The following is a 27,953-nucleotide window of genomic DNA, read 5'->3' as shown; positions in this document are numbered from 1 at the left end:
AGGCAGACTTTTTACAAGAAGCAAACTGACTTCACTGAAACGTCAATAGAAACACAGATGAAGGCATCAGCCAAACATTTCTCTACTTGACATCATTTTACAGCATATGAGAATGTGCTTCAAGTTATGAAGGTCAAACCCCCCCCCCCCACCACCACCCTCATCCTTTAACACACGACTGAGGTCAAAATGCAACCCATAGTCTATTTCATGAAGAGATAGTGAGTTTGGAATTAAAAGGACAAACACACCCCTTTAATGCATTCACACACAAAAGGCCCCCACAAATCAGTGTAAAGTGTTCAGTGAATAAAGATTTATTTTGGCAACACAACTAGGTGAAGTGAGGATGGGTATCTGTCGGTTACATTTTCATATGCCACAATATCTTGAAAGCATTTCCCTTGTGGAGACAGACTTGCTAATACAATAGTAGTATAGGTTCACAATTCAGAGACAGTCGGAACACAAACAGATGACTACAGACAAAGCGTTTCAGCTCTTGTTACTGGCTAACATGAGGTCACTACAACATTGACTTGTAAGTTCTGAAGTCTGCTCCGAGTGTGCGTCTGTGGGTGGGGCCTGCCCTTCAGGCCCAGTTCTTCTTGATGAAGTTGATCAGCCCATTGGTCGAACAGTCGTGCGATGTCACCTCGTTGTCGTCTTGCAGTTCTGGTTCAATTTGCTTCGCCAGTTGTTTTCCAAGTTCAACACTGCAAATTAAGAGAAATAATGGTTATTGAACATAAGACAACTTGGTTATTCCACAACTGTATCAATATTTATATGGGCCTCAATGTAGTTAAGTATTAGGTCAATTTATATTGACTATTGTCATTGTGTATTATGCCTCACTTAAAGCTATATTACATTCAACAGACTGAGAATCAAATGATAGAGGCAGTATTCACTGAAGACTGTTCACATACTGCATACCAATTTAACAACCTTGTAGACGCGTCACGTTGAGTCACTGCTGTCCTGGTTGAAATGGGTGGTTTATTTTACATTTTTCCTTCTGAACTCAACCCCTCCAGCTGAAGTCATCACAAAGTACTCACCCCCACTGGTCATAGCTGTTGATGTCCCAAATGACTCCCTGTACGAAGATCTTGTGCTCATACATGGCTGCAAGAAAAGAACAGTATCAGAAAAAAAGTTCATTGTATATTTAGACAGAGATGCATTTCCTTATTTCAGCAGATTCTGATAACACAAGAATGTGTGCCAAAGAATGTCCTTATCATAATAAAGTATATGCTATACAGGTGCTGTGCAGTCAGCTTCCAGGTGTAAATGTATTTCCTACAATTTGTCTGCACTGCCACCTACACAGCTTCTATTACAGATTTGCTATTTATTTATTTATTTATTTTTTTTAAATGAAGGGCTGCTGTCAAAACTCATTTGGGAAGGGTACTTACCAATCAAAGCTCCTAGAATGAAGGGAGTCAGCTTCTTAAACACAATGGAGTTGGTGGGTCTGTTTCCTTCAAAGACCTTAAAATGAATACATCAGATTAACAAAACACACAGCAAGAACACCCAATACAACCACAAGGCAGCCTGGCAGCACAGGGGCCTGGTGGCTAGGTCAGGAGTTCCAGGATCAGTCACGCTGGCCCGTGTAGAAAGCAGGCGCTCACCTTGTGAGGAAGCAGATTTTCCAAGGCCTCTCCATCAAGGCCAGCTCCCTCCAGTTCCTTGCGGGCCTCCTCTGTAGTTTTCCCCTTCATCAGAGCCTCTGTCTGGGCCAGGAAGTTAGCGATCAAGATCTGAAACAAGCAGCAAAAGTAACTTGGCGTTTTATGGGTTTAGAAACAAATGATACCAAACTACTGAATCATGGACTTGAGGAATTGCTTGGCTAGTCTTTGTCTGCTCTTGTTGGGAGTCTAAACCAGATGAGAACTATTGTTTTCGGCCAATTTTCCATCTAACTCCAAAGCACAAAATCCAATGCAGTGCCCCAGCCAAGATGGCACCTTGTAGCGAACACAAATTGAACCATAATCGCATGAATCAGTAGTACCTTGTGGTGTAGGTTGTTCCTGATGGGGTTCTGGGTCTCCACTGGGATATGGAAGTCAGCAGGGACCATGCGTGTTCCTGGCAAAAGAAAGAAAAGTTACCAAAAAGGAAAAGACCCCCCCCCCCCCCCCCTACTACTACTACTACTGTGAAAAAGTAGGTCAGCATTACCTTGCATTTCATCGGTGTGATAAATTTGACGTCAATATCTGAAGGAGATCCAAGTCACATAACATGGCAGCAATATTAGGTTAAGTAGGGCTGATCGATTAACAGATTTTAAAAAATCGGACCAATTATCAACCAATGGGTTGAACGCATATATATATATTTTTTTTATTAAAATCAACCAACAGAAGATCTGTATTTTCTCTACAGCAGTCCGATCATGAGCGAGTGGTGGTGGGACACACACCATTGAAGATAGTCTCCGTTTCAGTCGAATGTCGTGTTTGTTTAACCAATTTAGAAAGTCAAAGATTTGCCTTGCTTTTTCAGGTGTCCAATCATCACTGAGCAGTGGCCGGACAAACATGCTAGGGTGTGCGGAGTAAGAACAGCTGAATTTCGAGCGAGAATTATATTGAGCACTTCAAAGTAATATTTAGAATTTTTTTTTTTTGTAAAAAAGGTCGGAGAGACATTGTAGTTGATTTGGTTACAAATAAATTCACAAAATTGTTTAAAAAAAAAAAAAAAAAAAGGTATACACCACAAATACCCGAACTGACGCAGGAAGGGATATACAGACACAAAAATAAACAATACTGCTGGAACCATCTTTTGTTCGGTACAAAAAGGGGATATGGCAGCACTGGTACAGCAATCTAGGATGTCTATCAAAGTCACCACAAGCGTTCCCTAAGTCACTTGCGAACCACCAACACAAAACTTTTGGACAAACCCAGATTGATGTTCAGCTGAATGAGCATAAACGTAGGGATACAAATACAATAAAATACAAGCAAGCAAGATGTGGCAGTCAGATGGCACGATGAAGGCAGCAGTTCCTCAAATAGAGGTAATTATGTGGAATTACTTTCTCCGAGTTCTGACTTGACAGCATGTTAAGCAATCGCTTGTTAATAGCCACAGTATTCTCAGGTACTTAAGATTCAGAACGAATAGAAGCAGTAGTACAAGTAGCCAAGTACGTAGCTGTAATTGATTATAGATGGAAGTACAGCTCAGCTGTCTTGTGTTTACAGGTATGGGACCAACAGTGGGCTGAAATGTGTTACAATTACTAAAATAAGTGTTTTTAAAAAAAGACCAAGTTCCCATTGGGAGTTTAAAAAAATTCTTTAAGATTGATTTATTTTATATTACTATGCAGGACCACCACTATAACATTGTTACCTTTTAAATATGTACAGATTAAATCTACTGACTAATCAACTAATGCCCATAAATTAAGTGATCAATTTAAGTCATTGGTATATCTTAAGGTTGATTCTTGGCTTCTAAAAATCATGGATATTTGAAGTCTGTATTTCAAATGGTTTCTGAAAAATATTTTGTAACAGTTATATATATTTTGGGGGCTGGGACTGTTTTGAAACCAGTTCAAACAGATAGCATTTATAAAATAATCAATTAACACATGGGACTTTCCATAAGTTAGTCTACCTTGGTGTATAAGCTGATAGAAAGCATGCTGTCCATTGGTTCCAGGCTCTCCCCACACAATAGGTCCAGTGCTGTAGTCCACACGGGTTCCCTTGCTGGTAATGTACTTCCCATTAGATTCCATATCCCCCTGAAAAGGAGACACAGGTTAATACAGAAGAGCTAATGAAAGTACAGGGGCTGTACTTTCAAACAGGATCCTAGATGTATATTCCGCAATATAAATAAGTTGCATTGCCCTGTTGCAAGTCAGCGTCAGTCACGATAAGCTGGGACAGCAGAACCGACAGATTTAACATTTACATACCAACAGGTTTTAACCAATAACCTTGCTACGACAAGTCTTGTTTTTTTAGTGCCTTGGCCACATTTCATCACTCTGCCAAACAGTTCAAGATTTAGCTGGATCATGAGAACTGCTCATTTAAATGGGATTCACCATCAGGAACCTCAAAAGAACAGCAACATTTAGACTGAAGTACTGTTAAAAGGACTGAAAACACTTTCTGGACAAAATCTAGAAGAGACTAGCTAGGACAGGACATTGCTGTTTCGCAGCAACTTAGTTTTTTGAAAGTTTCTTCATTTTTTTGTAGAAGTGTAGTCTATTAGTAGCATTATATAATTCTTTTATTCAATTATTACAGAAATATGGTGGCGGAGACTTGCCTGCTGGAAGTAAGCTGCAAAGCGGTGCATGTACTGGTCATAGGGCAGCAGGGCATGAGTCTCAGCTCCGAACATGTTGCCATACCAGACCCCCAGCAGGGCCAACAGAACAGGGACGTTCTTTTCCAAGGGGGTGTTGCGGAAGTGATTGTCCTAGAATAAAAACAGAGAAACGTACAGGCATTTTGTGCTTGCAATAGGAGTTTACAGGTTTTTGGTGCGTAACAAATATGCTTCACTGTGGGGTTTAATATATCTGAAACATTAACTTCCATACAATGCCTATATATACACAAATATATATTTCTGCAATACAGGATGAAGCAGAAGTTAAACAATTCTTGTAAAAACTGTTCTGTAATCCTTGAAGGATAAATTTAGAAACAGGTTGCCTATGTATATACTACCGGATTCTGACACTCAACATGCGTTGAAATGTCCTTAAAACATTACAATTACACAAGCTGTTCTCTCACTTTATTATATACAAGATCGGTACGGGTACCTGAAAACCTGGGTTTTAAATTACCCGAAGCTACCCGGATCTCTACTACCTGGGTTTCTATTTGAGAATCTAAAAGAAATTTAGAAAATGACGATACAGTTGTAAGCGTGGGTCTCTGGTCAGAGAGATAAATACAACGTTAAAACAAGCTTTGCATTAAGCCTTTTCTTAACCGAAGGGAAGTTTTACATAAAACACAGCGAGTGGCAAGTACCCCTCAACAACAACTACGGCAACTATTCTTCTCAGGAACTATTCTCGGAAACAAATCAAAAACAGGGCTCTGAAGTGCGACTAAAAAATATATGCAGCGTAAATATTAATTTAGGTGCATGTGTGCCACTAGAAATTCCTAAACGTTTAATAAATGTGCTTTTCTTTTTTTTAGCCCATATATACATACACATGTGTGATAGATAGATCGATCTATCTATCACACATACACACTATATAACAATTTAAAAAACCACACACCACCCCAACTCCAATCTAAACTCACAGCTCAATCATAATGTACCCTGGGAATGTAGTTTATTGATGTCCACTGCCCATGGTTCATCACACATTAAACTACAAATCCCATACCCTGCCAATTTCACAGATTTCAGTGCGAAGGCTACTCGTTTCCAGACAGTTTTTACACACAGAATATTTTATATATAAAGTAAGGGCAGATATGCAAAAAGGCAGATGAATGAATCCTGTTTTAAATATTATACATATCTGTACCAATTACTATATTCACACAATTATTGTTTTGAGATTCAGCTTTTATTAGGGAGCTCTCTTAAATCCCTTGTTTAGAAATATACAGGGTATTAATGCTTGCGACAGGGTAACTGTCTGCCGTGTGCATTCGCTGCTGAGTGACACCAGGCAGAAGAGAGAGGTTGAAGTTGATATACCCCACAGGTGAACAGGATTTATTTACATAGACACACTACCGGTGTCAGCGAACAGATCACATACAACAGGGTATGTGAATTTGGAAGGATCTACAATATGTGAACTAATCTTCTTGGTTCAGTAATTTTCAAAAACAGGCAAAATCACCAGTAGATATCCATATGCCACTAGCCTTCTATACACATCTCTGTATAGGGTTGTACTCACCATCCAGTGAGCTCCACTCAGAAGATGCTCAAAGTTCTCAAATCCTAAAATGAAAAAGCACATTGGAATGGTCTTTCAAAAGTTTTAGAGATGTAATTTTACTTGTGACCTCAGTAAATACAAACCTATATGCAGGGCAATGGAGAGACCAATAGCTGACCAAAGGGAGTAACGGCCACCAACCCACTAGAAAAAAAAATAGAAACAATTAAATCAATTCAAATTTTAAGGTATATATTTCCTTCATTAAAAAGGCTTTTAAAACCAGCCATGCCTCACAGAAGCAGAACATCGGTCAGCCAAACTTAATGTTGTGGGAGGATAAATGTCGGCTTATGAGGGGCAAGGAAATTAAAGCCTTGTCGAACATACCTTTAAAATTTAAAGGGCTCTAAATAAGTGTGTATTTAACAGGATTACATTACTGTGTCTGCCTAACCATATCCCAACACAATTTAGGTGAGGTTTTATTATTATATAATAAAGTAGGTTTGCTCCTTCAACGTCATTTTTCAAAGGCTCACAAAATCAAATCACTCACATTTTACAGAATGTATTTGACTAGTGCTCTTCATTTGAACACCATGAAACCTTAGTTTTGACAGGATCCATCACTCAGTTTAAGAGTTGTTTCTGACCAGCTGACCACATGCTGCGACACCGGGGCATCGATATTAGTATCAAAAGTCAAATGGAAAGAGTCTGATTATGGAAAGGTATGATTGACACCTACTGTGTTTACTGCTATTCTCTATCCAAGCAGTATTGTGTCAGCTGCTGGTCAGAAGCAAAGAATACACTTCAAAATGATCAGATTAAGTAGAAAGCCCCTGCAATCTGTTGCACAGGTAACAGGTTTCATTATATTTCAATAAAGAACTCAAGTCTCAAAAATACATTTATTGCAGTTTTTTGAGCCCCTGAAAAATAAACAAGCCCAATAAGTCCCAGTTTACCAGTAGAAAAATGATAAAAAATAGATGCTATTCTTTTATAAATAGATACAGAAAGACAGGTGTAAAGACAAACAGCCTCCATATACCCCAAGATTATGATACATTATAGAACTTGTGCCAACGATCTCAAGTACTGTAGTTAGTGGAAAACAATACCCAAAGAGTCAGCAGTGGACACAGTTATATTATATACTTCAATGTAAAGCGAAGACTCAGCTGCAGTAGAACCTTAATGCTACAGTTCTGGAATCTGACTGCAGTCGACAGCAACATGTACTCTCAACCAGAAATCCTATTAAAAGAAACCTTGAGCAAGATGCAAAAGTTCACACCATGCACTACTCTTACTGGACAAAAAAAAACATTAAATTAAATGCTGTGACAAGTGGGCACTGAAGAGTACTGAAGCACCTCCCGTTTTGCTTCTGAGGTAAAAGCCGACATGGCACTCGTAACCCACTGCTGTGGCAGGAAGGCAGAAGGGTAGCCGTTTAGTTCAGAGAGCAGAATTCTTCAAGGAGGTAGAAACCTGTGCAGCTGAAACTACCCTGGGTTATATAAAACCAAAATTTACTATTTCTGAGAGACACTGCCAGCAGCTTTAATTTACACCAATCTGGAATTGGGGTATTCTCTACATTATTTCTCCACCTCCACCCCCCCCCCCCCCCCAGGTAAATGATGCATTCATTTAGTTAAATATCTCATTGATCTTTGCCTTCATTAACCGCAAAGAGGTAGAAGGTCAACGCCTATAATAACTGACCAGGAATGGGCAGAAAGAGACGGCTCAGATTACCCAACAGACTGCGACACTTCACAGGGCCTATTTTATTTCTATTTTAATCCCATCCCATTGGCCCTCATCAAGCCGACAGGCAAGTTCCTTTAAATCAGAGCACTTACATCCCAGAACTCAAACATGTTGTTGGTGTCTATTCCAAAATCCTTTACTTTGGGCTGGAAAAAAAAAAAAAAATTTAAATGTAAAACCAGCAAATATATTTAGAACACTACTAGTAGGATTATTCAATCACAATGCTGCCAGTTCAAACCAAAAGAAGGTTGCTATTGTTTGAAAGTAATTTTGATCAGTTGGCTGCTGATTGGGGGTCTGCATGTAGGGAGTTCCAACAGGAGTATCATTGGTACAAATTCTCTCTCTCATTCATACACACTAATATATATATTATACACACACACAAAATCTGTGGATTTAGTTTTCCTCCAGATCAGAGGTCCTGAAAGCCGTTTGCCTGTGATGGTAGCTGACATTTATGAATACTGATTTATGAGTACTCTCGCTGCTTTTATGCCATTTGTTATACCTGTTTTTAAAGCCATTGTATTCTACATTTTGGAATAACTGGTTGTTTGAATTTCAGGAGAGAAATGACCATGACCTCCGATCCAATTATACCCATGCAAAAAAAAAAAAACACACATTCAGGACTACTGCACTAGACTGACTCCCACAAGTATTCACATTATATTGAACAGTTTCTACCAGTGGTTCTCAAACTTTTGTTCACGGACCACCTGAATTTTTTTTGATCTCAGGAGGACCACACAACAGTATAGCAGACTTCAATAAGCACATTTAAAAAAAAAAAAAAAAAAAACACACGACAACACTATAATAGTAAGAACAGTAGACTTACCTTTCTTTGCTTCAATACGATGGGCGGGCACGTTGCCGTGTGCAAAGTTATTTTAAAATTGAAGTTTTAAAAAATTTAACACGAATTTACCGAAGGGGGGGGGTGAATTGAAACTGATGTGTTAATTCATACTGAAATCACAATGCATCCATGGCACCAGCACAGTCAGAGCTACAAATCTCCAGCTATAATCTTTATATAAGGAATGTTTGGATGCTGCATGCCGATTGGCTGTTGATTTTTTTTTTTTTTTTTTTTTTTTTTTTTTTTTACTGTGCAGAGTAGTACAGCGCACGGCAGAATTAATTTTTGCTGAAGCAGTTCAATTAATAAATCATCATCAATACAGAACATCTAAAACTCGCAATACATACACACATTGTGCGCGGTCTTTTGAAGTTTAAAACATGAGCAACATTCCTTTCGTCACATCTTATCTTTTCGGAGGCATGACAATGTACAAGTGCATAGAATTACAAGAAGCAGAACCTCTGCTGGAAAAAAGCAAGACAAAGATTTAACAAGTCAACAACTTAATGAAAACAAAAACGCTTAGGCAGGTGGTGTTTTTATTGATTTGATGAAACAAAGACATGGTAAATCGACTTAAACAGTTTGTCTTAAATCTAAAACTGTCTGCTACGATACTATGATACTATGCTTCAGGACATAATTCTGCTGCTCCAGCATACCCAGTTTTGTTGTTAGCCTCCGTAATGATAGCCTGTTAGTGACCAAGCCAATCATGTATTTTTGCATCAGCTTCTCTAGGTCAGTGGTAGTAAGGTGTTGATCGTGAACTTTGTATTTGCCTTTTCTTTGTTTTCATTAACAAAAATACATGATTGGAATTTTTAAAATGGTTGGTCACTAACAAGGCAGACATTGCAGGCCACGTCAGCTCTGTTTACAGAGTGATTGAGACTGACACGGAGGCATCATTCATTACTTAATTACAACATATAGAAACATTGAAAACCAGTTTAATGGTTTACAACAAAACACACTGTAAACACCAAAGTCATTCTAAATAAAATTACATTTTATTAATAACTCATTTTAAGTGGGTTGAACATGCCCTGTCATGTGTTACTTTACAAGCTGCTTTATTGAGTGCACGTGAGCACAATGCATGAAAACTCCCTAGTAATAAATACATTTTATACAATCCAAAACTATTTTACTTGGAGATATTCTCAATGTATGAATTGTCTTCCTACATCTGTAGCAGAGTTTTAAAGGTCTCAAATTCTGGGTGTGCAGGGCCAAAAAAAATGGGATCAATAAACCTACGCTGCTGCTTCCTTTCTGTAATTATGTAACCTTTCCATGGACGACCTGAACCACAGATTGAGAACCACTGGTTTATACAATTCTCCATTATCAACTGCTGAATCTTGAATTTTTATGTTTCTGTCATTAGGGGCCTCTTTTGATGAAGGCTTGTCCAATTACAAAACATTCCCAAAATGTCAAAGAGATCTTCATGAAGGTTATACCTTTGCGCACATTTACAAGCTCTGAAGCATTCTGGCACGTGTCTGGTTATGCTCTGAAGCAGGATGCCAGTCAGACTCTGATAAGCAGAAAAACTTGTCCTATTTTAGAACTGCCCTTATACTGTAGCTCAAGGTCATGGCATTCTCACTCAAGTAAGAATTCAACATCTTCCTATTTTGAAGCATCTACTACCAAGTCTAATCTCCCAGGCAGAATGCCTTAATGAATGAGGCATTCAAACAACAGTATGCAATGGTTTGAAAAGCTTCAATGGAGTGCTACTGGCATCTGCTTTCATAACAATTCTTTTACTACAAAAATGACACAGTACAAGGTTAAAGGTTTGAAAACGAGCATCAGTTGAAATAGGTTTGCATACTTACAGCATTGGTGGAGAGTGCAACGAAGTGCTTGGCAACAGCAGATTTCTGGAAAATAAATTTGAGTAAATAAAACACTTCAATAAGTGTCACTGCATTAACTATCCAAACAAGCCGTGTACTGTAGGAATCTTATTGTAAAATACTTCTTGCCATGGATTCTTGCCCATATCCTTTTACCTAAAACCTACTTTGCTGGTCTGTTGCTCTGAGGGGAGCCATCTACTGCAGTTTTGAGCAGGACTGTACTTCTAAGACCTCTATTTAGGCGCATAGTATTGAAAGTATATGACAGTCTCAAAGACTATGTAGAGATTCTGGTGGTGCCAGACTGCACTTACATCCCCAGCACTTTGCAGAAACCACTCCTTGGCAGACTCTGCATTGGTGATTGTCTCCTGGGTGGTGAAGGTCTGAAAAGACAGGGAAGGAGAGAGCACAGGCTGTTCATCATGTACAGCTGTTCCCATTAACACCGGCGGTGCTGCTATTGTAGGGGACTGCACCAACCCTTTAGAACAGGGAACCTTTCTTAAAAACCTAGATACACTGGTGTTTAAAAGGATCTTTCAAATAAAATAAACTTATTTCCTTGAAAAATAAAACTTGTTACATCGATAACTTCAAAATTAAAAAGTAGACAAATGTCTGGGCTAGTCAGTGCCTTCATCACTGTACCAATGCATTGCATTTGTTGGCAAACATTACCAAAACAATTCTGATAGTAGCTTATATTAAAATTGCAGTATTTTAGTGGGTACATTTAAAATAAAAAATAATAAAAAAAAAAAAAAAAAAACAGTAGTTTGAGGCCAACCAACTATGGAGGAGAATATAAAATTAAACATATAATTTACTTTTACAATTTAAAAACAAAATTACAAAAAAATGTATGCAAGTTTCAAATATATTATAAAATGTACATGTCTCCATTAGAATCTATTTGTATCAAACACATGGACAAAAAATGAAACTGTCAGGACAACCAGTTTTAATGAGGCACGTTTAAAATACAGGTTTTGCAGGGTAACCGCGGTGGCAATCTACTTAAGACAATTCCAAAACACACATTATAAATCATCTTTACATTCCTCAAAAAAATCACCCTAAAAAAGTCTGAACTACAAACAGATAGTACTACTGTGGTGGTATCCAGGGTAAATAAGGATAGATGCTTTTCAACAGCAGAAAAATACTATTAATATTTATATACTGTCCTGCAATATTAAAACAATGTTGCTACTGGTTTTGAGGATTGGGTTGGTGCAGGCTGGGTCATGTTGCCAAGGTAACATGCATATTTAAATGTGAAAAAGAAAAAAAAGATAATGCAAAGTTTCATCAGATCTGGGCAAGGTGTTTTGAATGAAGTTAGAGCCTTCGTTAGAGGCAGTGCAGTACCTTGGATGCAATGATGAAGAGGGTGGTCTCAGGGTTGAGCTCCGCCAGGGTCTTGGCCATGTGGGTGCCATCAATGTTGGACACAAACCAAGCCTTGGGGCCTCCTTTGGAGTAGGGTTTCAGAGCTTCAGTCACCATCAACGGGCCCTGGAAGGAAGGACAGTATTAACAGGAATGGCTGCTTGGAGTCAGAGTACTTACTGTTTGTTTCTTAAATTATTTTTGCCAGGAACTGCTCTTCAGTTTTAGTTGCCTGCCATAAACATATGCAATGTTGCCTAAATCACCCTTTAACCCTTTGCAGTCCTACGTTGGACCAGGTCCAAAATTACAAATTTTCCCATTCCTGTCGGACCCTGTCCGACATCATAAGAAAAGACAAACACAGGTCTAGGCGTTTTTTTCTCTGGAAAAAACAGAGAAAACCTTTCAATGACCGAGTGAGACCGATAGGAGCCGGAAAAAAAAAAGGGGGCGGATCTAAGCAATACACATAGCCCCTGCACCAGATAAAACTGACAAAGAAGACAGCTGCTTCCGCATCCAGCGCTCAAAGAATATCAGACATTTGCAGAGTGTTTTGAGGCGTTATAGTAACAATGACTTGGATAGCCTTACTGAGGAGTTTGGTGATAAAACGAGTGATCAGGAGAGGATTTATCAGTATGCACGACAATGAAGAGGTATGTGAAAAACACAGCGAACAAGGGGTGGGGTTTGTCTGGAGATGCAGTATTGAGTGTCCTTTTGATATGCAGTGCCTTTTAAAAACTTGTTTTACTGTGAAAAAAAAAACACTTAAAACAGCATGTGTAAAATAAACAGAGCATGTGAAAATAAATTGGACCCGACACGTCTGACAGGTGCTGAATAAAAGGATTAAAGTACACCAGCCCAAAATCAATTGAAAAGAACTAGACCACTGCTGGAGTTACTATCCCTTTTACTGCAATTCACATCCTCACTTTAACCCCCAGAAACAAGCCTTGCACATTTTTAGGTTACAATACATACCAGGTCAGACCCACCGATGCCAATGTTGACAACATCAGTGATGGATTTGCCTGTGTAGCCCTTCCATTCTCCGCTGCGAACTTTCTGTAATACAGCACCAATGCATTAACAATAACGCCATTAACTGCGAGATGTGATTTGTCATAACTAACTCTGAAACCAGATTTTGAATATAAATTCACATAAATGTACTGTATATCAGGAGCTCCCAATCTTGACCTTAGGCCCACCTTATGGTTTCCACTATGATTAGGCAAACTTTTTATAAAGTGAAAACAAGCTTTAACATGCAACACCTAAAACTGCACTCATATCCCAAGATGCTTAACTTTAGCTTTTACTGGTGCTTAATTATTGAACAGCATCAGTGGTTTTAATTAGTCTTATTTGTAAGTCATCTTTACAGTTCTGTTTTGCTGGTCCCACCTGACAGAAGTTTTTCATCTTCTCCAGCACCTTGTTGACCTCTGGCATCACGTCCTTGCCGGCCACGTTGATGGGGGAGTTGGATCGATTCCTCAAGGCGATGTGGAGCACAGCGCGGCCCTGCAGAAAAGCCAGCAGGACAGCGAGAGGGAAGCTAGATTACTTCAACATCACTCTAAATCATTCAAAACAAGTTGGGTTAAATATGCTCACAGAAAATTCCATTAGATTACCATTGTAGGCCACAGCATTGCCAAGCAACCCAATGGATTTTGGACCACAACTGCAGTGATCCAGACACGGTAGCACATAGTTTGGTACTTTTTTTGTCAATTGCCCATCAGTATTGAAACGTGTCACTGTAGTGCCACTGTCTGCATTACAACTGAAGGTCAAGTGGATGGGTCCATTAAGCCAGGGGTTCCCAAACTGATCCACGAGACATCCCGGGTGGGCTGCAGGAGCAATGACATTCTATGTATTTTTTTCTATTAATAGCAAAAAGCAGGCACTGGTGTTACAGGCTAAATTAAGATGTATGTGTGTGTGTGTGTATATATATATATATATATATATATATATATATATATATATATATATATATATATATATACACACACACACACACACACACACACACACTACATATATATATTTTTATTATTTACTTCGTACACTTAATTTTAGTCAGAGTGAGATTCACATTTGTATGTGTCATTTGTTTTATTGACAGCTACATTTGAAATTGTTATACTTTAATAAGTAGTACATTTAATATATAACTGGACAACATTACACTTTTTATTGAGCATTTCCATTGGAACATGATATCCCTTTTATATCCTCTGCAGCAATGAACTTGCAGTCTTCTTGGATGTGTATCTTTCCATGGAATATGCAGAGGGCTTTTCCGTTATTTGGCTTACTCTAAACAAGATTAGAGGTTTGTAGTGTAGGGAAATACATCTGACAAATGCATTTTTGAAAAAAAAAAAAAAAAAAAAAAAAAAAAAAAAAACCCTATGTTTAAAAGAAAATAATGCTACTACAATCGTATAGACACTAGATACAAGCAAAGCCACGCAGGTCACAGCATGAACCAATTTATACGACTGTATCAACACAGACATCCTTGGAGTCAAATAAAATAATTGACTGACGATTCAAACAAAAACATTAAATACTATGAATATATTAGCATTTCCACCCCATTTGTTATACTCTCTTCCAATCAGTATGGATCCACCCTGCTCACACACCTTCAACACACCTATCTTAACCTAATCAGTTAGAAACTGTTTCAAACTAGTCCTTTGTTTGTGGTGTTCTGTTTTCACACAGTCTCCACTCCCACACATCTGGATTAGACACCTGCTAACTTTGGCTCTCTGTCCAGACTCCAAGATGCAAGAGACTGAACATGTCTTGCTTAGCTAATTACATGTGCTTTAAGGGATGTGAAAATACAACTTTAACATGGAAGTAAAGAAACTTAATCAAATAATTAATACATTATGCATGACATCATCTCCTACAGTAGTGTATGAAACACTCGATTGCTTCTCAGTTAGTCATTATTGTAAACATTACCCATATATGCCTTACAAAACTGTAAAAATAAATATTTGCGTATAGACATATTTATAAGAATGAAGTCCAGTGTCGGCATTCTTACTTCACTGTACAAGGGACAAAAATCCTTACTTAGTGGGATGTGCAATCGGATTGCACCATGTTACAACATGGAGTGATTCCACAATGTAAAGTTTGTAACAGAAAAAGGTGGTGGGAGTGAATTGCATTTCCTCAAATAATGACAATGCAATATGCCAGACTAGAAGCTCAAAACTTATCCCTATGTTAGCTTATTCATTAATTTGGTTTTCAGTTGATGGCTCCAGAAAGCAATGGAGGTCTTCTCTTTGCTTGCGTGTTGAAGTGCATGCAAGGTGGGAGATTGCAAGGCACTAGGAATAAAATATAATGCACTAAGGCAATTGTCTATTTTTGCAATGTCCGATACTTTAGTATTGGTTTCAGTATTAACATACTGATAACGGTTTCTTCTATACAATCCATTTAAAGTGACTTTATAGAACAGCTGTGTTTGACGTATACAAAAAAAAACAAAAAAAACAACTTGTTGGTTCATAATAGAGAGACTACTCCATGAGCTTGTTAGTTATTTGGCAATGAGAGATATCCATAGCACACTAGAACAGTCATGCAATAGTCATTTTCAAGTACAAAGAATAGAAAAGTTACCATAAATTTTGAGAACTGTTGTTATTAGACTTATCAGCCTTTACAGCTGCTTAACGGAGTCAAGGCTCAAAGTTAATGTATATTTAGTAGCATTTTTCTGCTACCTTACCCTGCAGTTTATATGATCGACCCCGAGCGAACACATACATAGTTACCGGTATTGTTGTTTGTTTTTTTTTAAAAGCAGGAAACCATTGCTAATAGAGCTTCGCTACAGGGGTTATAGTTTGGTTCAATGGCTTTCAGCACCCCCACTTAAATTGATCCAGTGCCACCGACTGACCAATATAATAAAATAAATAAAGCACTGTCAAAACTTCAACTTACACACATCGCTAACTAATGTCACTGTTCAATAAAAACGATCCCAGTGTGTTTTTTTTGTTTTTAAATCTTGGTTGATATCCCTTATTCTGTTATTACTTTTAGTTTATTTCTTCAAAATTGTACAGTATTTAAAAATGCAGTAAAAAGGCAGGGTGGAAGCACACATTTATGAACACACCAGTTTGTGTAACACATTGCATGAAACTTAAATGTAGTGGTACTGTGCTGAAACTAGCTTTCATTTTCAAAACAGCTTGGTTGTGGCTGTAAATTTATAAGGCAATATAATTCAAGATTCAACGATTAATATAAAATCGCTTTATAGGTATGTATGACTTGTTAGTTACCGAAATCTCAGTCAACGGAAGACAGATCAAAGGATTGTAAGGATTTTTACCTATGAATTGCCATGGCAAGTAACTGGCTTTTTCATACAGCCGTGACCTCGAGACAGATGACACTTGTTTTCGCATAAATTGTTTGTTTAATGAGCCGTTTTGAGCCTATATACAAACCATAATCAAACCAATTGAAACTGGTTCCAAAACCATTTACTTCTGTTAAAAAAGTGACATACTATAACTAGGGAAGCGTCACAGAATGCATAAGACACTGTACAATTGTGTCACAGATGGTTCTGGTACGTCCCTTTTGTGCTATAAGTCATTAGAACCTTGTGCATGGAAGGCCTTGGTTGCAAGGGTGTTCGGTTCTTTGATGGACCCAGATTCAGTTAAAATGTGTTTGTCCACTGATGATGGGAATGAGAATGTAGAGATGGGTGTCCAGCTAACAAGATTTAAGTTTTTGCAGGAATCAAGTAAAGACACTGGTCGCCCACACTTGATGTAAAACACCGGATGCACAGGCCTGTCATGGTGTTCGCAGAGCCACTTAGAGCTGAGCCTGGTGCAGAGAACAAGCTGACTTATTGGATATGGATTGGACGCTATAGAATTAAATACATTGCTAATAGTAATGTTGTAGGATTTCGTATCCTTTTGAAAAAGTCAGTGTAAAGTCTGAAAAAGAGCTCCTGGTATCAAAAGGTCACCAATTTAAAAGCCAAGATCCTCTCTAATGAGCGATCGTTAATATTAACAAACTAAATACCTTTCGGATAACAGAAGGTAGGAGTTCATATTAAAATAAACATTTTTCTATATATATCTCACAGAAATTAATTAGAACCTGGCAGGAAGAAATGGGAATGAAAAGCATAGGACGGTTTACTGTGTTAAGCAAAAATTGTCTAAAATAACAAGTATTAGAAAATGCGTATAGAAGGGTTTCATATTAAATCAACACTAAAATGGGCAAGGCGGCAGGTTGTCCTAAAACCTGCTTCAACTGGATTTTGTATGAACAGAAAGAGGTCAAACTTAATTCAGTAAGAATAATTCTATTGCCTCCTAATATATTAATGGTAGCCTGTATTTACATGTAAATAACTGGACCTCCCACTAAAAGCTTAAGAAGAATTAGTTCTGTTTCTGTCTCCAACTAAACCAAAAGTCTTTTAGACATTACAATATCAATTAAAACTAAAGAATATAAATGGTTAATTTATATAAAAGTTTTACTGCAATAATAAGAGTAACTGTTATGTTTGAATACAAGACAAAGTGTAAACTGTATTTAATAACTTTAGTACACAGTGGACCTACTGAAGGAAAATAACTAAATTGTGTGACCTCTTCTTTACCTGCTCATAGCAGAGCAGTGCTGGGCATGGAAAGTGCTTTTTGGCAGTTGAAGCAAGATTCACTGGTTGTCTTTAAAACTTGGCAGCCAAAGCGAGAATTTCATTTAAATTAGAAAAGTAGTCTACAGTATCAGTTCTTATCAGAAAGGTAGTGACTTTATTTGGGATGATGTTTGAGAGCCAAAAATGACTTCATGCAGTGAATTCTGCTTACAGTGGAGTTTCATATTAATTAAAACCTAGTCTTGGCAAGTAAACAGGGTGTCAAACCTACTTGTGCAGGCAATTTTTTTTTAGAAAGAGGAGGTCAGGCTTAGTCCAAGCAGGGTACAGTTAAATATAATATATAATGTTTAACATGTTCATTATTGCCTAAATTTAAATGAAAATAACTGAACTAGCCACTGTATGCTTAGTGGTCTTATTCAAAGGCTTATGATAAACCCATACAGTCTTTGTCCAATAATTTGTTAACACACATTTGTATATGAAAGTAAACTAATCTGAAAAGGTGACATGGTATGCTGCACAAAGGGAATAGTGTAGACCCAGGTTAATATAATTACACAAAAGTTGATGTTCTATATAAAACAGCATCTCTTAATACACATGTAAACTTGTATCACATTGTATTGTATTATAGCAAGGATCCTGTTAACTTTGGTTCACCTAACTAAGAGAAAGGAGGCGCTGAAAATGAGAACCACGAGATCATGTTCCAAAATTTTGGAAAGTAGTTATATATTTATAAATAGTTATATATTTATAAATATATATATATATATATATAAAAGTATATATATATATATATATAAAAGTGTTTTTATATATCTCCAATTACTTTTTAAAAGACCTGGCCTGATCCTTCTAGAATATATCATTAACTCAAAGATAAGAACTGTCAAGGTAGATTGATGATCAGATTTAGTTGGGACTGCTGATGTATTCAATGGCAGGGAAAATCCTATATAAGCCCAGAGCAAGTCCCCATTCACCATCATTGATCTTGACCTTGCAAGCTGACGCAGTCCATGCTCAGGGGGGTCTCTGAAAAACTGATTGCTATTTGGTCATATTTAGAAGTCTCTGCTTTTGAAGACCATTTTTATTTTTCATATATCCTACACTATACTTCCATTTACTGGAAGGTAGGCATATATTTGAATTTATATCTTTTATATTGGATGCATTGCTATAAGGTATAGAAATTATGTTTTAGTCTTGAGAGTGGTATATTGAATGTTCTAGAACATAGCTGTGGGTGCTTTAGCTTTTTGCATTTTGTGGCCTGAAGGCTAAGCATATGATAACCAAATCAGTATTACAGTATTGAAGTACTAATGCTGTTTTACCTGTAAAAGGCACTGGATTGCCCAGATTGCTTATTACTTGGAATTTACGGTGGTCTGTGTAACAAAACAATCATTTTTAAAGCATTTAATAAACTGAAAGGGCTCTACTACTGCTGCTCTGATTTGTTAATTTCAAATTAAATGAGTTTGTGTGATTCTTTATTAAAAAGTTGTCTGGACATAGCATGTCCAGTGCATGTACAAAACCACTTACAGGAGTTTAAAACACCTGTCCTCCTTGCACATCTCCTCTGAGTTTAAGAGTGTGCTCAGAGCATATAAATAAATAGTAAGTGCAATTCTGACAATTGGAATACCTAGGCTTTTTCTGATAAACATGCACCTTGTGTGGGGCAGTTTACACATTGCTCCACTTAAATTGCACAAGCTCTTACTGTTTCATCAGCCTTTGTTCCTTTTCACTATTGAAGGAACCTTGATCATGATCAACCAACAGTCATTTGGGTGCGGTTTTACAATGTTTAGTGAGGAATTTGTGAGAGGGGGGGGGCAGAATGTTTCAGTACACCATTAGGTTGGGTCAGATGTCCAGGGGCAGTGGGGGGATGGTAGGAGGGCAATGCCTGCTTGCTAGATTGTAAATTCCAGGCTGAAGTGAACATAACCGCAATGGAGGGGGCAGTCATGCCCCACAGCTATCCTCTATTGGTTGAGTATATGAGTTTAGGGGGTAGGGATGGATGAATTGTCTGCTGCGTGCCAAATCCTGATAGAAGCAGGGTATTTTATGTAGGAACTATATAACCCATGTATGTGCTTTACCCTGGCAGAATACACTAGTTACTGATGAAGTGACTGTTATTCTCCGGAGCGCTCTGTATTTTGACCACTGCAATAAACCTTTGATGCAATAATCGGTGGCGATTGATTGTCTCTGACATTTCTGCACTTTATTTTGCGACCCTACATTATACAACCAATATTGTGCGATTTTCGTGTTTAATGTGCTTTGTCTTACACCATGCATCATGCTATGGAAATAAGACCAAATTTGGGCAAGAAAATTACATAAGCTAGCTGTATATCTGTGCCGTACAAAGAAATTTCTTTGGTCAGGTCGGGTCAGCTCAGAAACTAACATCTACACTGATGCCGGCTCAGGAAAAAAAACCAACAACAAACAGCTTCTGATGCCATGAAAACTCAGCTTGGCTCAGAAGTAAATAAGCATGTGAGATCACTGATGTATCACCTTTGATTTGCTTTGTTCCTGCTTGCATTTTGGATTCCTGAATAAAACTATGATTAACTTTACCTGAAGATTAAGAAGAAAGCAAAACCTCTTGCAGGATAATTTCATACCACTAAATTTGCACCGATGAAACACAACCTGGTTAAAAGTACTGATGGCATATCAAATGTTTAAATGACAGATATGGTTGCATTCTTGTAGAACTTAAGGATAAAACAAAATACATTTCGATAAGGAATTGCATTAGTTGAGCACAAGGTGGCTTCAATAAATACTTTGATTTAAAACAGGCCTACTATGCAATATTCAGTTTATTTAAAAACAGTCGGTAGGCATTTATTTTTATATATAAAATTAATTTAGTCAAATACACCGCTACTAAAGACCATTTTGCTACCTACCTTCCAGGCAGGAAGCAAAACATCACTACTGCCTTAAATAATTAAACCCTTATTGGTTAACTTACCAATAAGACTTCAAGGCCACAAAGTTAACATTGGACATTCAATTCTGCATTGTAAAAGAGCAACTAGGTCAATTAATACTTCAGTGCGAGAAGCCAAGCTTCCCCATAGAAGATTGCTCAGAAAAGAAAAGCACTTTAGTGCAGACAGTGCTCGCAAATAAAAGCAGACAGCATTGAACATATCTACCTCTGTGAAATTAATTGGCTCTCCAGTGAACATCTTCTCCCTGGCTTGCTCCACACCCCTCGACTTGGCCTAAAGAAACAAATTTAAATAAAATTTAAAAATACAGATACAATTATGAACTGCAATTCTTTTTTCATATGCAAATAAAGCAGGGGTCTCCAATCCTGTTCTGGGAAAGCCAAAACTTACATGAGTAGTTAAAGATCTGGAACACCCGTTAGTCTTGACTAATTAAGCCAATAATTGGTGCAATTAACAGAACTCTGTTGAAACAAAAAACAGACAGAGTAGCTCTCCAGGACTGGGGTTGGAGACCCCTGAAAAAGAAATATAATGGGTAAACACTGCACATATGTTTTTTTTTTCTTTTTGGCAATTTATATCCAATTATTCCTCAGTAGGCATACATTTAAGCCTCCAAATGTGGCTCCTATGGCAACAGGACAAAAACAAAAAAAAAAAAAGGTTTCCAGCACAAACTGTTATAGTTCTAGCTTATGCAGTGAAATAGCTTTGCAGTGACCCAGAAATCCATTCTCATTTATCCCTGTCCTGCTTGCAGAATTAAGGATTGTTAGCATGTCAGAAACTATCAGGATGGCATGCAGAAAGTGGGTGGGACTTTATGCAAACAGTACAGTTATAAAATCAGACAAAAGTTCTGCCTCTTGCACTGCTGTTTAAGTTAGAACCATTAGAACCTACTGGACAAACAAAGAGTTCTCGCACCAAAGATAGACAAAAAAAAAACCCCAAAAAACACACCATTAAACATTCTATAAAAACAGCATTTAAGTTTTGATTTGATGAACCTACACTACATCACACTGGGACACCTCAGATATGTTAGAACATTTTACAGTACCAGGGACTCAACTGGATTTCATCAGTTACTTGTAATGGTAGTCCCAGGATAACCAAGGACAGGTAGTTGATGCAAACCAGGGCGATTCCCCAGTGCTTTAAAATGCTCAAACTGTGGATTACACCAGAGGCCGATGGTACAGGTTGATCAAAGTTTAAGGTTGACAATGTAAACTAACTTTTAGAATTATTAAAAAGGGGGCTTTTAGCATTTGTTCACAAGAATCAAATTATGAAAACTTAACTGTGTACAGTATTTTGTCTGACTACTGGACGTCCTATTTTCTGGTTAACTGCACCATTAACACTGATCATTGGCATTTGATGGATAACCATTACCAACTTTGAAAAACTTCCGCCAACATGTTTCAGTTCGTCAATGGCGCAAAAACACTTCAATTTATATTTAGTCTGGTGCATTTTTAATAGCCAGGTTTAAGATCCTGTCACCTTCCACATCAAATCTTGCAGAACTGTCTGAATCCGTAGATATACTGGGGCCCTCGTGTCAGCATTTCAGATTTATTAAAAGCTTCTGACATGCAGAAATTTGCAGGGGCTGCTAACATGAAATCTGGAAGTGCGCCAAAATTAAATTTGCTTTCTGTTCTATTTTTATTTTATATTATGGCCTAAATGACATTTGCAATGTGCAGCCAGTGTACTAATTTGCTATCTAGTTAGGTTTTACAACACACATCACAACAAAAAGTAGTGTGCCATATGATGGATGCAATTGGACTGCACTTCAAATGACTGTTTGCAAATGAAATCCCTGAAAACTATTATATTAAAAGTTGCTCCTTTCTACTACAAGTCAGCAAGTTGATAAACAGAGATATGGAACTTTCTAAAGGGCAATTGAGATCTGCTGCAGAGTCTTCAATTTTGAGATTTTTCCTAGAAAATCCTTTATTTGTGCAGATGCATGTGTCACCTGAGCGGTCATTATTAATCCTTCACAGAAGATCTCAGCATTTCACTTGACAAACAAACTGAGGGAGATGCAGCTTTCTTATATTAAATAAAAGACCATACATTAAATTCTGTCTGTCTAACGGTATTATGATGAAACTTACTAAAATCACATTCTTTATTAAATGTTACTTCAGGCATCAGAATCTTTTACATAAGTGCACACGCTGTGTCACCGTGACTTGTTTTTTTGGGGGTTTTTTTGATGCTCCAATTAGTTTCGTTTTTACATGGCTCTATGGATAAGCTTATTGCTTAAAATGGAGGAATTTTACAACAGGTCTCCAGCCCATTTCTGGCTCATATCTTGTAGTCGGCTTGCTGCTTTACTGGTAGCTCAGGGCAACCTTATGAATACATACTTCGTTTCACAATGCTTTCACTGCAACTGCAAAGTAATCCATTCCATGGGTATTCAAACTGAGGCAGAAGCTATCACACTGCACTAGGCAGTAAAACAATCCCCTTTACTTCTCTGAACACTAGTGACTAAATAAATAGTAACACTGGCAAACATAACTCACCTAGGAATCTGTAAATAAAACAATTACACTGGATTACACAATTATCTATGTCAACTACATTTGTAAAGAGGTTTAAAGGTTAATATTGAGTGATGCTTCAATAGGTGCGAATGATGCCACTTTCCAGCCTTTAAAGTCACTCCCACACAGTAATGAATGGTTTTGATTTGGGACTCTGCCACCTCAGGTTAGGTCAAACACACTAGGAAAGAGGAAATGACCTAGGGCCCTTTTTACATAGCTTTAACTTATGACTAGCCTGTGGTAGTCTTTCTGTAGTGCTGAATGAGTTAATCATTCAACCACAGAAATATTGGGCTAGGTGTAAAAAGCTCAGTTAATATGATATCAGTACAGAACGTGTAAATTACAATAACTTTGAAGCACATTTTCATTCAATTCTGGCAAGCAATTCTATAGTGCCAACACAAAGCTTGGAAATCTAAACAGTGATTTAGTTGATTACTGGTGTCCCTGTCATTTACACAAGCTACTGACAAAGAATAGACAGAACTAAGCAACACAAATGAAGCAACAGGGGCTCCCTCTTTCCAAACCTCTGAAGTTCCTGTTGCATTGGAAAGGAGGAAATCAAACAATTGGTAATATTTATGCAATAAGAGTATAAGGAGGAAGAGAATGAATAAAAGCAGCACAATGAATAAATTCAGTGTGCCATTCAATTTGGAAACAGTTTTCACATTTCTTGGCATGGATATGTTGGTGGTAAGGCTCTTTAAACATTCATTGAAGGAATTAGAATGTAACTTGAGTAGAATTAGATACTAGAACATGGAATGGCTCCAAGTGACATTGAATGCAAGGCACTTCTAGCCATGTAGCATGAAGGTGCCACTTATTACTAGCATACAGCATAATACTCATTAAAATTACATTTAAGAACATAAAGTTTACAAACGAGAGGAGGCCATTCGGCCCACCTTGCTCGTTTGGTTGTTAGTAGCTTATTGATCCCAAAATCTCAAGCAGCTTCTTGAAGGAGCCCAAGGTGTCAGCTTCAACAACATTACTGGGGAGTTGATTCCAGACCCTCACAATTCTCTGTGTAAAAAAGTGTCTCCTATTTTCTGTTCTGAATGCCCCTTTGTCTAAACTCCATTTGTGACCCCTGGTCCTTGTTTCTTTTTTCAGCCTGAAAAAGTCCCTTGGGTCGACACTGTCAATACCTTTTAGAATTTTGAACGCTTGAATTAGGTCGCCACGTAGTCTTCTTTGTTCAAGACTGAACAGATTCAATTCTTTTAGCCTGTCTGCATATGACATGCCTTTTAAGCCCGGAATAATTCTCGTCGCTCTTCTTTGCACTCTTTCTAGAGCTGCAATATCTTTTTTATAGCGAGGTGACCAGAACTGCACACAATATTCAAGATGAGGTCTTACTAATGCATTGTACAGTTTTAACATTACTTCCCTTGATTTAAATTCAACACTTTTCACAATGTATCCAAGCATCTTGTTGGCCTTTTTTATAGCTTCCCCACGTTGTCTAGATGAAGACATTTCTGAGTCAATAAAAACTCCTAGGTCTTTTTCATAGATCCCTTCTCCAATTTCAGTATCTCCCATATGATATTTATAATGCACATTTTTATTTCCTGCATGCAGTACCTTACACTTTTCTCTATTAAATGTTATTTGCCATGTGTCTGAATCTTGTCTAGATCATTTTGAATGACCTTTGCTGCTGCAACAGTGTTTGCCACTCCTCCTACTTTTGTGTCGTCTGCAAATTTAACAAGTTTGCTTACTATACCAGAATCTAAATCATTAATGTAGATTAGGAACAGCAGAGGACCCAACACTGATCCCTACGGCACACCGCTGGCTACCACACTCCATTCTGAGGTTTTTCCTCTAATCAGTACTTTGTTTTCTACATGTTAACCACTCCCTAATCCATGTACATGCGTTTCCTTGAATCCCAACTGCATTCAGTTTGAGAATTAATCTTTTGTGCGGGACTTTGACAAAAGCTTTCTGGAAATCTAAATAAACCATGTCATATGCTTTGCAATTATCCATTATCGATGTTGCATCCTCAAAAAAAAAAATCAAGCAAGTTAGACACGATCTCCCTTTCCTAAAACCATGTTGACTGTCTCCCAGGACCCTGTTACCATATAGGTAATTTTCCATTTTGGATCTTACTATAGTTTCCATAAGTTTGCATATAATAGAAGTCAGGCTTACTGGTCTGTAGTTACCAGGTTCAGTTTTGTTTCCTTTTTTGTGGATCTGTATTACGTTTGCAATTTTCCAGTCTGTCGGTACCACCCCTGTGTCAAGAGACTGCTGCATGATCTTGGTTAGCGATTTGTAAATTACTTCTTTCATTTCTTTGAGTACTACTGGGAGGATCTCATCCGGCCCAGGGGATTTGTTTATTTTAAGAGCTCCTAGTCCCTTTAACACTTCTGCCTCAGTTATGCTAAAGTTATTTAAAACTGGATAGGAACTGGATGACATGTGGGGCATGTTGTCAGTATCTTCCTTTGTAAAAACTTGTGAAAAGTAATCATTTAATATATTTGCTATTTTTTTCTTCACCTACGATTTTGCCATTTGTATCTCTTAAACATTTAATCTCCTCTTTGAATGTTCGCTTGCTGTTGTAATATTGGAAAAACATTTTGGAATTGGTTTTAGCTCCCTTAGCAATGTTCATTTCTATTTCTCTCTTGGCCTTTCTAACTTCCTTTTTGACTTGCGTCTGCAGTTCTGTGTACTCTTTCTGTGTAATACAAGCAGAAATAAGAGCGTTTACCAGCTCCACCAGCATCTTCATGACCTCTTCATTGACGAGATTCTTTGAATAATCAATCAGGATGTCTCCATCATCAGTTTTAAGGATTGTGCTGTAAAAAAAAAAAAAAAAAAAAGCAAATTGCACATTAATATTAAAATTAGTAAGGAATCCCAGTTTAGTCTTTAATTACCAGAAGACCACAGGTCCTGTGACACTGAAATATATCAAGGTCACATGTCTTAATAAACAAACTCTTGTTCAGATACTACTCTGTACAAATTTGGTGAAACTAGCATGCATAGTAAGACATTTTATGAACAGCTTTGTGTGTTGGGGTAGGTCTACAGTTCACATATTGTTAGAATAAGATAGATAATCTTGGTTGCGTTTCATATCAAGTTAAAAAAAAAAAAAGTTAAAATATAGGGTATAAAAACACACAGCAGATCTGTTCAGTACTACATGCTTTGAGAAAACGGGTGCAAATTCGCGTGTACCTGAAAATCCTACACGACTAATCCGTCCCGCGTGGAACTGTGACCAAGCAAAAATGCAATCTCACCACTGGCATCACCCACATCTAGACTGTACTCGTCTGCCCATCCGCACGTACTCAATGACGCGCAATACCTATGCATCAAAAGGTTGCGTTCTCTTCCTGTACATCAATGACGTCTGTGAAGTCTACAGAATGGTGCTCTAATTTTACAAAATGCGTTTGTTCAAAACATATTAGTAGCTAATACGGATTTTGTACCGTAATAAGACGTTTGACAAAGTAGACACGTTTGTTGTAAAATACGGTATAGCGGTATGCAGGTAAGACTATAATGTGTATGCCCATGTCAAAAATGAAAAACTAGTGCCGAGGTTGCATACATAGATTTTCCGAAAAAAATAAAAGGGAAATTTTTCCCCTTTAAATCATATTCCTTCCCAGGGACGCGTGATGAGACGATGACCTTTATGTCTCCTTTGCTGTCCGTGGATTAAGATTAATACTATAGAAAACGTGTTTGCAACACGAACGGCTATCATGTATATTATTAAACCCATCTGTACCACGCCTCCCCAGAAATAAATGAAAAAATAATAGTTTCCAATCAAAACATACATTAATACATGTGCTTATATATTATATATAACTTAGTGCCGTGCAAACATATCTATACCACATTTACGCAACCTAACCCTACCAGTTTATTAGCAAACAGAAGGTTAAAAAAAGAAAAGAAAAAAAAAAGGTACTGGGAGCAATACGGGAACTCCACGGTGTATGTATGAACTTGATCATTCAATTAATGTTGAACAAAACATGGCTCTTCAATATGAGAGGTGAATTTTAATGCGACAGGAACTGTTCTTACCTCAGCTTGTTAAACCTGTCCTTATCAGCCTCAAACATCTGCCTCATTTTGAGGCTGGCAGCCTTGTCTTTATGCCATTGCTGCAGCTTCTGGAAGTTTGGGTCGCTGGTAAGTGCTGAAGCCATGATGATCCCTGCGCAAGCAAACTGCAGTGTGTAAAACAGACCAGAGCGACTGAAGGGCCGAGCCTGCAAGCGCGATCAGGAAATAAATACACGCTGCCAATGAGAGACCAAGCGCTGACCACGCCTACAGATGACACCATCGCGCATTGTACCGTCACAAGGAAGCCACTCCGAAGCTTTGCATTGGTAATTCACACGCGTCGAATAGAGGCGAGAGACGAGGATTTGTTGTCGCAGTTAAATCAATGCCATAGAAACGTCGCTACCTGTATTCACTTATAGGGAAAGTACTATAAAATATAATAATAGTAATAATAATAATAAATGACAATTAAACTCTGCCCACATCTAAAATACGCTCTTTAAGTAAATGTTTACGAATTATTTTTCTTCTAAGAAAATTAATAATGATAATAATATTACAGGCTGCTATGAGTCTTGCCATGGATGAGAGAGATGTGGCAGAATTTTCTTTTTACAAAATATTACAAATATGGGTGTGATTAGATACGGGGTACATTTTAACAA

At 37.7% G+C, this 27,953-nt stretch overlaps 1 protein-coding gene across 2 annotated transcripts; it reads right to left on the bottom strand.

Moving 5' to 3' along the window:
• Positions 1–294: 294 nt before the first annotated feature.
• LOC121296276 (glucose-6-phosphate isomerase-like) lies at positions 295–27,487 on the bottom strand. Of its 2 annotated transcripts, none has more exons than XM_041221621.1 (18): positions 27,301–27,487; positions 25,952–26,042; positions 20,804–20,872; positions 13,289–13,408; positions 12,863–12,946; positions 11,849–11,995; positions 10,789–10,860; positions 10,451–10,495; positions 7,813–7,866; positions 6,076–6,136; positions 5,951–5,994; positions 4,333–4,485; positions 3,664–3,793; positions 2,036–2,112; positions 1,650–1,778; positions 1,428–1,503; positions 1,065–1,131; positions 295–716 (listed from the first exon to the last, which is right to left on the bottom strand). In XM_041221621.1, exons 1-18 carry the CDS (start codon positions 27,423–27,425, stop codon positions 593–595), a joined length of 1,668 nt encoding a protein of 555 aa, XP_041077555.1. In that variant the 5' UTR covers positions 27,426–27,487; the 3' UTR covers positions 295–592. The 2 variants fall into 2 exon arrangements, with proteins under 2 accessions (XP_041077555.1, XP_041077556.1); XM_041221622.1 differs by lacking the exon at positions 27,301–27,487 and adding an exon at positions 26,431–26,501.
• Positions 27,488–27,953: the final 466 nt, after the last annotated feature.

Source organism: Polyodon spathula, chromosome 21, assembly GCF_017654505.1.
Source record: "Polyodon spathula isolate WHYD16114869_AA chromosome 21, ASM1765450v1, whole genome shotgun sequence".
In the NCBI taxonomy this organism is placed as follows: Eukaryota; Metazoa; Chordata; class Actinopteri; order Acipenseriformes; family Polyodontidae; genus Polyodon; species Polyodon spathula.
Note: the sequence above shows the minus strand (reverse complement) of the source record. Positions and strands in the feature narration are given on the sequence as shown.

Coding starts and splice junctions, on each gene's coding strand:
- LOC121296276 (XM_041221621.1), bottom strand. CDS start 27,425: ATGGCTTCAGCACTTACCAGCGACCCAAACTTCCAGAAGCTGCAGCAA. Junction 20,873..25,951: donor TGAAGATGCTGGTGGAGCTG/GTAAACGCTCTT, acceptor TTGTTTCTTTAG/GCCAAGTCGAGGGGTGTGGA. Junction 5,995..6,075: donor CTCCATTGCCCTGCATATAG/GTTTGTATTTAC, acceptor TTTTCATTTTAG/GATTTGAGAACTTTGAGCAT.